At 38.0% G+C, this 13936-nt stretch overlaps 2 protein-coding genes across 3 annotated transcripts in view; one reads left to right on the forward strand and one right to left on the reverse strand.

The window, feature by feature from the left end:
* The window catches only part of nol4lb (nucleolar protein 4-like b), a 108296-nt gene extending 95792 nt beyond the window's left edge, over positions 1-12504 (forward strand). The window contains exons 6-11 of one of the 2 annotated variants that reach the window (XM_055187314.2): positions 5191-5549; positions 6267-6446; positions 7175-7363; positions 8531-8653; positions 8757-8955; positions 9162-12504. In XM_055187314.2, coding sequence (XP_055043289.2) covers positions 5191-5549; positions 6267-6446; positions 7175-7363; positions 8531-8653; positions 8757-8955; positions 9162-9379 — 1268 coding nt within the window. In that variant the 3' untranslated portion in view covers positions 9380-12504. The remainder of the gene's footprint in view (positions 1-5190; positions 5550-6266; positions 6447-7174; positions 7364-8530; positions 8654-8756; positions 8956-9161) is intronic. The other variant, XM_055187315.2, reaches the window with a different exon arrangement.
* Positions 1-13936, reverse strand: part of trim101 (tripartite motif containing 101) — a 120011-nt gene that overhangs the window by 27212 nt on the left and 78863 nt on the right. The window lies entirely within an intron of this gene.

Genomic DNA, 13936 nt, shown 5'->3' on the forward strand with positions numbered 1-13936 from the left:
TCACTCTCTTCCTCTCGGTATCGTCCCCTCCCTCGCATTTTCCATCCAATCCCCATCCCACTTTCTTCAGCAGGCCTGTGTTTTCTCCACCACATCCAATCCATCCTTTCTCTCTCTCTATCTCTCTCACTTTCCTTCATTTTCTGTTGCCACTTTACTGTTGCCGCTGACCCCAATTGTGCCCTTACAGTTCTTTCCCCCTTTAGCTACATGTAGCCATTACATCAGCACACCAACACACACACAGTTGTTTGTGCGTTTTATTTTTGACACCATTTGGGATTCTTTTAAAATATTGCTCTTGTAGTTTGCAGGGAGTTGTTTTCTATGTGCAGCACATTTATGGACCATGGAAGACAAAGTGGCCATTTTAGTGGTCCACTATGTAGAGAGCAGGGTGGCTGATGTGTGATTTAATTTTGTTATATGCAATGCAATATAATGATAGCGAATGGGATACAAAAATAATTAAAGCTGCAAGCAGCGATGGAAGGGCCCTCGCACACATATGCACCGCTACCCTATGGCATTAGTAAAGCAGTAAACCAGGGGGGTATAAATTAAAGTGGGTAAATACAGCTGGATATTCAAAGGGAAACTGGTGTGCCACACCGCCTGTGTGCAGCAGGTGGCGCTATGATGGTACCTGATTATTGTTATATTGACGTGTTCAGGCCGGGACCCTTATCAAACGTGTGAAGTCTGAAGCAGATCGGATAATGTATGCCTGAATTACAACAGCTTCCTGTTTCATGTCAAAACATCTCACTTTGCCAGGCTGCCACGGACACGCCCTTCAACGAAAAGTCAAGATCTTCTGAATATATCATATCAAAGTCCTTAAGATCAGTATTACCAAAAATGATGATGATTTGATTAAATATCTAAGAGCAGTAAATCACAGCGTAAAACATGTAATTTCCTGCAACCTCTAGGTGGCGCTATGATTAAAGCTGAATATTGGCATTGAAATGTGTTCAGGCCAAGACCCTTATCAAACTTGTGAAGCATGGGGCAGATTGGACATTGTATGCCTGAGTTAGAGCCACTTCCTGTTTCATGGCGAAAATGCCGAAATTTGTCAGGCTGCCACGGACACACCCTCTAACGAAAAGTCAAGATCTCCGCAATTTAACATCGCAAAGGCATTTAGATGACATTGACCAAATATTACGATGATTGGATTAAATCTGTAGGAGGAGTTCGTTAAAGTATGAAGCCTGGAAATGACCAAATTTGCACAGAAATCACAGCAAAAATTCAAAATGGCCGACTTCCTGTGGGGTTTAGAGCTTAGCTTCAAGAGACTTTTTTGTAAGTCTTGGGGTGATAGATGATCCTACCAAATTTCATATCTGTATGTTTTTCGTAGTGGGGGGGCTGTTCTTTTGAAATTTTGCAGGTGGCGCTATCGAGCCATTTCTACACGCCCACTTCTGGCGCCTATGCCACATGTAAATTTTCGCCACTTCTGACGTGTGTGCAACGTTTTATGACTTTTTGGGCTTGTTTAGCCTGTTAAAAATGCGATTCATTTAGCGATACTTGGCGAGGCCGCCACGGACACGCCCTTTAATGAAAAGTCAAGGTCGTTGTTTTTTATCATCACACAAGGTCTTGAGATTACACTGGTGAAATATGATGTTGATATGGTTAAATATCTAAGAGCAGTAAATCACAGCGTAAAACATGGTATTTCCTGCTGCCTCTAGGTGGCGCTATGAGTGTTACTGAATTATGCCATGTTGATGTGTTCAGGCCTGGACCCTTATCAAACGTGTGAAGTCAGGGGCAGATCGGACATTGTATGCCTGAGTTATAACAACTTCCTGTTTCATGGCGAAACATCACACTTTGCCAGGCCGCCACGGACACGCCCTTCAACGAAAAGTCAAGATCTTCGCAATTTATCAAGGAAAAGGGCTTAACATCAGCCAGACCAAATATGATGATGATTTGATTAAATCTCTAAGAGCAGTAAATCAGAGCATAAAACATGGTATTTCCTCCTACCTCTAGGTGGCGCTATGAGTGAAGTTGAATATTGGCATTGAAATGTGTTCAGGCCAAGACCCTTATCAAACGTATGAAGCGTGGGCCAGATTGGACATTGTATGCCTATGTTAGAGCCACTTCCTGTTTCATGGCGAAAATGCCGAAATTTGTCAGGCCGCCACGGACACACCCTCTGATGAAAAGTCAAGATCTCCGCAATTTAACATCGCAAAGGCCTTTAGATGAGATTGACCAAATATGACGATGATCGGATTAAATCTGTAGGAGGAGTTCGTTAAAGTATGAAGGCTGGAAATGACCAAATTTGCACAAAAATCAAGGCAAAAATTAAAAATGGTCGACTTCCTGTTGGGTTTAGAGCTTCGCTTTAAGAGACTTTTTTGTAGGTCTTGGGGTGATAGATGATCCTACCAAATTTCGTATCTGTACGTTTTTCGTAGTGGGGGGGCTGTTCTCTTGAAATTTTGCAGGTGGCGCTATCGAGCCATTTCTACACGCCCACTTCTGGCGCCTATGCCACATGTAAATTTTCGCCACTCCTGACATGTGTGCAAAATTTCATGAGTTTTCGAGCATGTTTCGCCCCTCAAAAATGCGATTCACTTTGGAGAAGAAGAAGAATAAATAATAATAATAATAATAAACGGAGCAAAAACAATAGGGTCCTCACACTTGTGTGCTCGGGCCCTAATTATCTATACAGAATACATGACAGATCAGATGCAAAAGTAGGACTGTCACGATTATGAAATTTGGCTGGCGGTTAATTGACTAATAAATTGCGAAGATTATGATGATTAATTGACTGTTTTATTGCTTTGATTTATTCATTTTTGTTTGTTAATGAAATCATTTTAAAACATGATCCTACTAAGGTCATATTAGTACTGGACACATGTCTGTAGTGGCTGCAAAAAAATCAATTCCTTTCACTTCCCGAAATTTGGAATTGCTGTTTTGGAAATGTATGTTTTACCTGGAAGTTCATACTGCTTATCAAAGTTTTGCAGCATTTCTTTAAATGTTTTTTCATTGTATTGAATGGCTATGGCTTTACGATGTTGTTTATACAAGCGCTGCAGCTCCCCCTTGTGTTTTTTAAAGAGATGTGCAATCATTGCGGTGATCTGAAGTCATCACAATGAGGTCAAACAATCACGATGAGACGATTATATAATCATTGATTAATCACAGCCCTACCTCTAAGTGCATCTGACATGTTTCTTGTAAATTAGCATTTTTTTATCATGCTCTTATGTTTAGGTTCAGTAATTTCACTTTATTGGAATTAAAAGGTTATTAATCAGTACCCATACAAAAAGTACATGCAAAAATCTCCAAGCACTCTTCACTGTCCTTTCTGAATAAAGGTAATATCGAGAAGTGGACACTACTTGAGTATTTTAGTTACATTTTCCAAGCATCTGTGCTTGTCTTGGGAATAAAATGTACTTTACTAAAAAATGTTCACTACATTCTAAAGCATAGAATCATTCTGTGTATTCCTTTTATATTGCATATTAAAATTGATTTAATACATAATTACATAAAAATTGTGTACCTTTACTTTTCTTTAGTAAAGGTACGAAAGTACTTTTTTATTCAAGTAAAAAAATTACTAGATGTGTAATGTACTTAAATATTATATATAAACCAAAAACTTGCAATTATGAAATTTAATAGAGTAAAAATTATGATAATATGCTTTGGAATGTATGTTTTTCAAAGAAAAACACTGATAAAATATGAATACTTAAAAATTTACTTTTATGTAGAAAGTAAAAATACTTAAGTAGTGTCTGCCTCTTTAGTCCATTTTCTTAAAAAAAAAAAATCCAGATAATTTACTCACCACCATGTCATCTAAAATGTTGATGTCTTTCTTTGTTCAGTCGAGAATAAATTATGTTTTTTGAGGAAAACATTCCAGGATTTTTCTCACTTTAATGGACTTTAATGGACCCCAACACGTAACAGTTTAAAATTGCAGTTTCAACGGAGTTTCAAAGAACTCACAACGATCCCAAATGAGGCATAAAGGTCTTATCTAGCAAAACGATTTTTATTTTTGACGCAAAAAACTTGCTGGACTACAACTTCTTGTCTATCTCCGGTCCTGTGATGCGCCAGCGCGACCTCACGCAATACGTCATCAAGTCAAGAGGTCACGGATGACGTATGCGAAACTACGCCCCAGTGTTTACAAGTGTGGAGAAAGAGGACCGTTCCGGCGTTGTTGTATGTCGAATGATACTAATTAATGTCTTTGTGTCAGTTTATTGTTTAAAATGGTCCAAAAATGTGCGTTTCATATATGTAACGTGTGACCTTTCCACGGCATTACGCAATTACGTGAGGTTGCGCTGGCGCATCACAGGACCAGAGATAGACGAGAAGTTGTAGTTTAAAAGTGCATATTTTTATTTTTATTGTCAAAAATGATCGTTTTGCTGGATAAGACCCTTATGCCTCGTTTGGGATCGTTTAGAGTCCTTTGAAACTCTGCTGAAACTGCAATTTTAAACTGCATTAAAACTGTTAAGTGTTGGGGTCCATTAAAGTCCATTAAAATGAGAAAAATCCTGGATTGTTTTCCTCAAAAAACATCATTTCTTCTTGACTGAACAAAGAAAGACATCAACATTTTTGATGACATGGTGGTGAGTAAATTATCTGGATTTTTTTAAGAAAGTGGACTAATCCTTTAAACATCACTCACCCCATTGACTGCCAGCTGGTGGACTTTGGTGTATGTATGTAGATCTAGACAAACGCTTTCATTCGTGCATGCTGTGAATGCTTGCAGTGTAGCGCATTAGCTTACTAACCTTGTTAGCATGACAGAAAGAAATCTTGGCAGTAGACGACAAACACAAAAAAAACTTTGTTTTGACCAGGGGCATATAGATGGGTTTTTTACTTGCATACAGGGTCTGTGCTTACTCAGAAGTGCCCTCTGCAGACAGCTTGTTTTTTGTTTTAACAAAAAATACAGATTTTAGCCGTTTTAAGACACTCCTATAAATTTAGAATTCAGTGTTAATACACATTGAACATGTTCAATTTATTTGTTTGAAAGCCACAATAATACATTTATACATTGTCAGCATAACCCAGTGATGTAGTATTATGTGTGTATATATATAAGTTGTTGTGTGCTCTGTTTATTTACAGATGATTCATCTTCTGAAAGTGGCAGTGGCAATGGATTGCACACACTGACTCCTCCTTCCGTGGGCGTGGCCGGTGCAAGTGACAGTACAGGGCCAGGACCTGGATCAGGCTCGTACAGCGAGGTTAACGGGAACGGAAACGGTGCCGCGGCACCAATTGACTTCAGCACGACTTCTTCATCTTCTTCCTCAGAGGACCAGCAAGCGGTGAACCTCGGCGAGAGACTGAGTCAGGCCCTGCCTACTGCTGCAGCCATGCTGGCGACCTTTAAGTCCGAGCATACAGACGAGCTACGCAGAAAATACCCCAAATCATCAGAGCTGCGTCTTGACCGAGATGTCAGGGATTATAACAACAAGGTATATAAACGATAACTAAGATAGTTTTTGTTACATTGTGTAACACCCACTGTTCAAAACTTAAGGGTCCTTTGAGAGAATTATTTCTTTTGGCCTTATAAATAAGTGTATAATAAATGTCTGAAATTTGCTTTGTTTGACAGAAATACAATTTCTTTTCTTAATAAACTATACATTTAAGAAACACACAACTACGTGTACCTTTAGTAGACTTTGGCCTCGCCCTTAATGCACCAGATTGTTATATGTCAAGCATACAATGCATGTTGTACTACAGGTACAGTAATGAAAGGTGCCCATCAAACCTAATTGATCCAGAGAGCGTGGCAGTCCTCTTCAAATCGAAGCAGAGAGGTTTGAATGATCCTCTGAGCAAGGCTTCTCTCTGTATAGAAACTTCATTTAATTCTTGTTTTCATGGCCGGCCTTAATTTCCTAGGTACTCTTTAATGTTTTGTCTTTGAAAAAGATGCCTTTCAAACATGCTCGCCTACAAAGTCTCGATCTCAAACGCCTTCCGAGACTATTTGTACCGAATGAATCTGAATAACACGATTAGACCTTGAAGACGTGCAAAGCACCGTCGGGACATGAATGGCCTTATATCGTCATGTTTTCGATATATGTTTTTCAGACATTTTCCTGTTTTGAAAAGCTTCGTGATTATCATCTATATGCTGAAGGTTCACCTTGGTTCTTTTGTGTTTGTGCTTGCAGTCTCCACAATACAGTTCAGGGAGTTATGATTCAATAAAGATGGAGATATGCGCCGAAGATCTGACTGTCGGTCGGTCTCAGGCGGCCGACGATGATGACGACGACCATGATGACCATGATGATAGTGATAAGATAAATGATGTGGAAGGAGTTGACCCAGAGAGGCTGAAGGCCTTTAATGTGAGTAATGCAAGTACTGCAGACAGATTAAGTTGGAGCGAAGGAAGTTTTTTTTTGACAGATTAAGTTGGAGCGAAGGAAGTTTTTTTTTTGTGCATAAATAGGTCATAAATGTCAGTAATCTCTCTAAACCATGTGGCTTTTATTTGTAATGAGAAAGGTCATTTGAATGCTTGTTTTATGAGAGGATTTTACCTTTGCAATGCCTTTATCTAATCATTATTATGTATTAGTAGTTTATTTTTTAGTGTTTTACACAAAAGTAATTTTAAACTAAGTATTTTGGTTAAGTTTGTTTCTCCAGTTATATTAGTTTGCATGTGGTCTAGGGATCCATAACGATTAATCACGATTAATCTATAGCAGAATAAAAGTTTTTGTTTACATCATATATGTGTGTGTGAACTTTGTATAATAATTATGTATATTTAAATATGCACACATGCATGTATAATTTTAAGAAAAAAATATTTATATATAAAGTATTTATATATTATAAAGAAATGTATATGTATATATACATGTTAACATTTCTTAAATATATGCATGCATGTGTGTGCATTTATCTATACAAAGTTTTTATACACAGTTCACACACATATATGATGTAAACAAAAACGTTTATACTGCTATAGATTAATCGTGATTAATCGTTATGCATCCCTAATGTGGTCCTATAATGAAGTCATTGTACATCATATGACCTGACCCCTTTATTGTCCATTTAGATGTTTGTACGTCTGTTTGTGGATGAGAATCTGGACCGCATGGTGCCGATCTCCAAACAGCCTAAAGAAAAGATCCAAGCCATTATTGAATCGTGCAGCCGGCAGTTCCCGGAGTTCCAGGAGCGTGCTCGGAAGCGAATCCGCACCTACCTCAAATCCTGCCGCCGTATGAAGAAAAACGGCATGGAGGTACACATGTTGCCTTGCTATCCTTTACATGATTTGATATCATCTACTGCCCCCTGATGGCCAGTACTATACAGTTCAGTTAAAATCATAAGAAATACAACTTTAATATCTTTTTTGGATACAGTGAAATGGTGTTAATTACCACAGAAAATAATTTGATTTTTAGTCTATATTTTTATTAAAGCACTTATTAATTATTTAGAAAACACAATTAATATATTTATTTATATAAATAAATATTCCCCATTTTTGAAATGATTGAAATGATGAATTAACACAACACAAACGTGTGATTTTCACGAAATCCAGACTTAGAAGGTGTCCAGCATCAGATTTTTCAAAAAGCCCTTTTAGCCAATTTTTTTGCACATAAAAGATTAAAGTCTGAACTTACTCTAACCAATATTTTTAGAGGATTTCAAAAATATTTCCTATAGAATTATTTACATTTTTTTAGATTATCATTATCAAAAATTATCATTACCACAACATGATATTACATTAAATATATGCATTTACAAACTCATGTTTCGGTAATGAGAACTAAATTTTAGAGGATTTAAAAAATATTTCCTATAGAATTATTTACATTTTTTTAGATTATCATTAATAAAAATTATCATTACCACAACATGATATTACATTAAATATATGCATTTACAAACTCATGTTTCGGTAATGAGAACTAAAAAAAATTCAACTTTTATCTGGAGAGAAAAAATAAGAACTGCTTACCTGGTAGCCATCTTGAGTGTCACAGTCAATTATGTCCCTTTCAACTATTTTTTATCTTTGTTCCATGAGGGCTTAAACAATGATTGAAAATTGAAATATTTCCATGTCAAAGAACCCAAATCCAGTCATGGACACATTGCGGTAATGAAAATTTCCCCTTAAATGTGGAAAAAACAACAAAATTGGTTTGTATGAGGTCATTTGAAATCATGTGGAAAATAGTACATGAAAAGATGTTTATAACTGTATGCTTCTTATTTTAATACTCTTATTTTAATTTCATTAAAATGTTTCATAAGTCTAATTTCGCGAGAATCACCCAAACCTGTCCATACATGTAATTTCAAATAAATTCATCTTGATATGACGTGCGCATTTGCTCGATGGTGTTGTATTGATTCGATTGATTGACCGGGTCTCTGTGTGTCCTAGCAGACTCGACCCACGCCGCCCCACCTGACCTCAGCAATGGCTGAAAACATACTCGCAGCCGCCTGCGAGAGCGAATCACGCAAAGCTGCCAAAAGAATGCGCATGGACGTCTACCAGGCACACGTATGCAACTTTTGTTTTTTTGTGTGTTTGTGCATGCAAGCGTGACATGTGTCAGTTTGTTTAAAACAGAAGTGTGTGACCGACATGCTCTCTGTCCTCTCAGGAGGAAGCGATCGATAAGCCTGTCTCCCGTGAGCCGATTTCGCTGGCCCACTCTGCATACTCACTTGCAGCCTCAGCCTACTCCCAGGACCAACTATACATTAATGGAGGGTTGAACTACAGTTACCGTGGTTACGGCGGGCTGTGCGGCAGCATTCAACATCCTGTGTCGCTTACAACAGCTACTGCCCAGACCAATGGTGAGAGAGGCGCCTATAATTGTGCAAAATTATTTATTTAATTATTTTTATTTTTTCAGAGTTGCAAATGTTTGTTTTGTTGTTCCTATAAAAGTCCTTTAGCTCAACACATGATTTTGCTATTATCCAAAAATAAACCTAATTCAAGTCTTATTGTCTAACACAATGTTCTTTACAGTGCATGTAATTCTCATTTTTACTCTCAGGCCCTACCGACCTCAGTATGAAGTCTCTGGCCTCCAGCTCATCCTCGTCAAGCTCCAGTAGTCTCGGGAGGAACGGAGGAGGGGGCGGGACTTCAGCACAGCTCAGCCACACAGAGGTAGCGGCGGTGCGACAGCTGATCGCAGGATACCGCGAATCTGCCGCGTTCCTGCTCCGATCGGCAGACGAGCTGGAGAACCTCATACTACAACAGAACTAAACTGGTCGCTCTCTCTCCTCAACGCCCTCTATCTCTCTCTATCACATATATTCATTGTCCCTCTGGGTACACACGTGGAGCGTACATAACCATCATCATCATTATTATCAGATGTTTCTGATCACCAAGGTTTTTAAACTCGGAGAGAGAGAATAAACAAAGCTCAAGCAAAAAGAGCAAAAAGAGATGAAGGAGAGAAGATGCAGAGGTACGGAAATGGGAAAAGGAGCTCTTAAGGACAAAGCATTGCAGCTTTATCGAGGAGAAGGTTGTGATTGGACGGTTTTATGTGTCTCTTCATATCGATTCATGCCTCCCTCCATTAATTTGAAGCTCCGCCTCCATGCTCCTCTGAGAGCCATTGATTTCTAATGCTCTTTGTCCTTTGCTATTTCAAAGGAGGTACTACGGCACACCAATCCTCCAGATGGCACTAACTAAATGAAGACGCTTTTGATTTCGAGGCGTAATGAAAAGAAGGAAAAAAGAAATGAAGAAAATTGAGAGACCTTCGCTGTAAATAAGCACCCTCTGTGTCCTAAAGCACTTTTCCATTCGTTCTGACCTCTGAATATTGTAACTTATGCATATAGATATGCAGGTGGATGCTCACCTGGAAATACCTCAGCCTGTCTGTCCTGCTCTTTCTCTCTCTTTCCCAGTAGTCTGTATGGGGGAGAAGAAAATTATCACCTTTCCGTCCTTAACCTCACGGTTCACTGCGTCTCAGCATCCTGAGATTCAGGCATTGAAAGCAGAGAGTTTTCTAATCGCCAAACATTTCCTTAATCATTTTGTTTTTTCAAGCTAATATATCCTAAACATTTTTACACAAAATATATCTTTAATTAAAGATATGATCTCTGCTCTTAGGTTAATATTTAAAGATGTATAATTTACAGGAAGACAAGCAGAAATACAGATTTTTTTTTTCTCGTTTTGACGCAAATGTTTTGTATATACTTCGCTTCATTTCAAGGTCTTGATCTTGTAAATGCACTGCACTGGAAATGGCGTATTGGACAGAATGAAGTGTTCTGATGAGGTTGAGATATAACCGACTGGGTTTCCTAATCCATTCGAACCTGTCATGCGTACAGGTGCCAACTCCACACTCCATTTCCTCTCTCTACGGGTCACTCCTGTTCCCCTCGTTTCTATACTGTGCCCTTCTATTTCTCCTTTACACCCTCTGCTCCTCCACCTCATTGTATCTCGGAGGAAACAGAGAAATTGAAGCTGTTTTTGGCCATTGATCCACTCTGCTGCTATGGACTCAGTTGTAACACCACAGACCTGAAACCTCAAGCCTCCCGACACAACCAGAGCACCTCAAGACGAAACGTACCAAGGCAAAAAAAACATTCAAAACAGACAGAAATGGGAAGCCAAGAAAGATAAAACCTGTTTTGTTGTTTAATCAGCGTTTTGCATTCTGGTTGAGGGTGTTTGTTTAAGACCCGAGGGCTGCTTTTGTTTGCTTTGCAGGCTTTTTTGTTTGTTTTAGCATTTAAGTGCTTCAGAAAATCTGAAAATCTTTGGCACACGAGCTTGACGCATACACACACTTAAGGGCATCTCTGAATATTTCGCTAAAAAATGATTATTTAAAGTGGTGTCATTCAGGAGCCAGTGGAAATGTCACTGTTATTTGCTCCGGATGATCTTGGAGCTATTGCACTGCTGGTGGGGGATGGAGAACAATATCGCAATGCAGATGATAATCAAAAGCATTCCTGGCCCTAAAAGAGAAAGACTAATACACAAGACCCCAACCGAGGAGCTTTCAGAATCATTTGACATACATTTAACCCTACTTACATACATAATGGGCAAGGTCAGTCGCGTGATTGAAGGCTTTGATGGAACGCCGTGTTTCGGGGGAAATTGTGAATTGCGAGTGTGACCGGAGACGACACTGCCCTCTTAAGACATATTTTGACACACGCATGTCATACGCGTTAATGATTTATTGGAGCGAAGCGAAATGTAATGTATTATATTTATGAGAGCCTACAGCGTTCAGCCCTCTTGACTGATGTATGGATTTCTGATTAGAATTAGAAGCTATTGATGTGAAGAAATATGCAAAATTGTCAGTGCGAGGCATCTCATCACTGTGTTCAGCTCGTAGCGCGTCTGTGTTACGGTCCTCTCATTATAGGGCATCCATGTCGCCCTCCTATTGTTCAGGAGAGAACGCATTCGATGTTGTAGGGAAGCAAATCCACTGGGGTTCTGCTTATGGATACTGGTTTGTCACAAAAACACGTCCAGGTCATATTTCACCTCAATATAACAATAAAACGATTACAAAATTTACATTATTTTCATAACAGTTAAGCACATTTCCACCCAATCTCACACATTCTCATTACTGTAATGTTATGGTAATGAGAATGTAGAAGTTTATGAGTTTTTACGGATTTACAGTACATAAATGTAGTTAGCATAAGTATAAACACTATTTTTGTGTTAAAGTTATGGGGATGTGCGGGAATGGTTTACAATTTGCTATTTATTTATTTTGAGAAAGAAACAATATTGTTCTGGACCTGGACATGTTCTTGCAAGGTTTTCTATTGGTATGCGTTTATTTGATTGCATTTGGGAGAAAAAAAATCCTCTTCATTATCAAACTTCTGTGCTTTTGCTGTTATTTTGTTTTTCTTCTCCCATGTCATTGTCCTGTCACAGGTATAGATAGTGATGTCATGGTAAAGAGCGAGCCAGTTTTGTTTCTTCCTGACTCGGCCATCTCTCTATGTCTCCCATTGAGGTTGATGTGGGTACACTCTAAAAAACTTTGGGGTTGTTTTAACTCAAAGTTGGGTCAAATATGGACAAACTTAACAGTTGGGTTAATTTCAACCCATAGTTTGGTAACACCAACCAAGAATAGGGTTATTTGCATTGTAAAAGTTGAATCTACTTAAACCACACTCAAAAATGGCTGGGTTATTTTTGACCCATAATGGGTAAATATTGGAAAGTACACGTGATGGGTTAAAAATGACCCAATGTTGGGTTGATTTTATGCAACCATGCGGTATAATAACCCAGCACTTTGGTCAATTTTAACCCAGCGATGTGTTATGTCCAATGTTTACCCATTATGGGTTAAATTGGTAACACTTAAAAAAATTTAGTTTTGTCTTAAAAGTAAACGCTGTAAAAACTTGTATGCATTATTTTTTTGTATAATCAACTTAGATTTACAAGTTATTTATTCATCTTGACAAGAGATGAGTTGCTACAACTTAATTAAATTAAGTTGACATATTCAACTACACTAAAAAATGATTCATTCAATTTACTCAATTATTTTAAGGTAAGTGGTTGCAATCAATTTATTTAAGCTACATTTAAACAAAAAATGTTTTGTTTTGTTTTTCTATTTTTTTATGTAGCTTAAATAAATTGATTGCACCACTTACCTTAAAAAAATTAAGTAAATTGAATGAATCTTTTTTTCAGTGTATATTTTATAAGTTATACCAACTCATCTCTAGTCAAGATAAATAATATTAAGCTGAAATAACTTAAAAGGAAGCAAATATTTTACCCAACTATGGTTTGAAACAACCAAGGTTTTTTTTAGAGTGCATGAATACCAATGTCTGTTAAATTGATTGTCAAACACTGTTGAATATACGCCAGCCTCACATGCTCGTCTATGGATTTATAAACGATGTACGTTGGTTAACCGTTTGTGACTTGAATTTGGGACTATTAAACGTATCGGTGGAGAAGCTGAAAGCGAATCGTTCATGTTTTTGTAATAGGCTTCTTCTCTCCAGTTCACTCAAGGACGGCTCCTTAACTACAAACTGTAAAACAAGGCAATTGACAATCTTGAAAAAGATGTAACTAGTTCACCGTTTCGTTCTCATGCTCTGTGTTCTGCGTGTTGTTGTAGAATACAGTGTGTCAAGAAGAGTGAGGGATATTTTAGCCATAATCAGATCATCTCTCACTCTCGAACGCGAGTTCTGTCGAAACCTTTTTATCCGATTCCTATTTTTATTAGAATTACTATTATTTTGTAATTCTTTTTGTATCGCAAAGTGGTCTTTTCAGAAATGTTTTGTAACGATACCAACATCACATGTGAAGTTGTCCTGTATGCCTATACATTCCAAACAAGGATGTCAACATGCCAGGCAGCAAGCCAAACCAAGGTCACATCAGATTGCAGATGCATCAAGGGCAACCTGCTCACTGTTTAAGTTAGCAACAGTATTAGTTTAATAAATAACGCCATGGTTCCCTTTTGTGCCACACAGTACTGTATGGGCTTGGGTCAGCTACGTTCCCACATGTTACAATTTTAAAATGTTTTAATGTTGTCGTTGACATGTAGTGGGCAGTGTAAACCAACATTAGGATTTTGGGAAATATCTAATGTGTAGTTCCTGCATCGTGCCTTTAAAAGGGCTGAACAGAATTGATTGTTTTTTATTCTTTTGTTTATAGTTTTTGATGGGTTCAAATCTGCACCGCATTTTACTGTGATCTAATGTACTAGTAAACATACCATCTGTCGTGTGTTAAAGA

Source organism: Misgurnus anguillicaudatus, chromosome 13, assembly GCF_027580225.2.
Source record: "Misgurnus anguillicaudatus chromosome 13, ASM2758022v2, whole genome shotgun sequence".
Classification (NCBI taxonomy): Eukaryota; Metazoa; Chordata; class Actinopteri; order Cypriniformes; family Cobitidae; genus Misgurnus; species Misgurnus anguillicaudatus.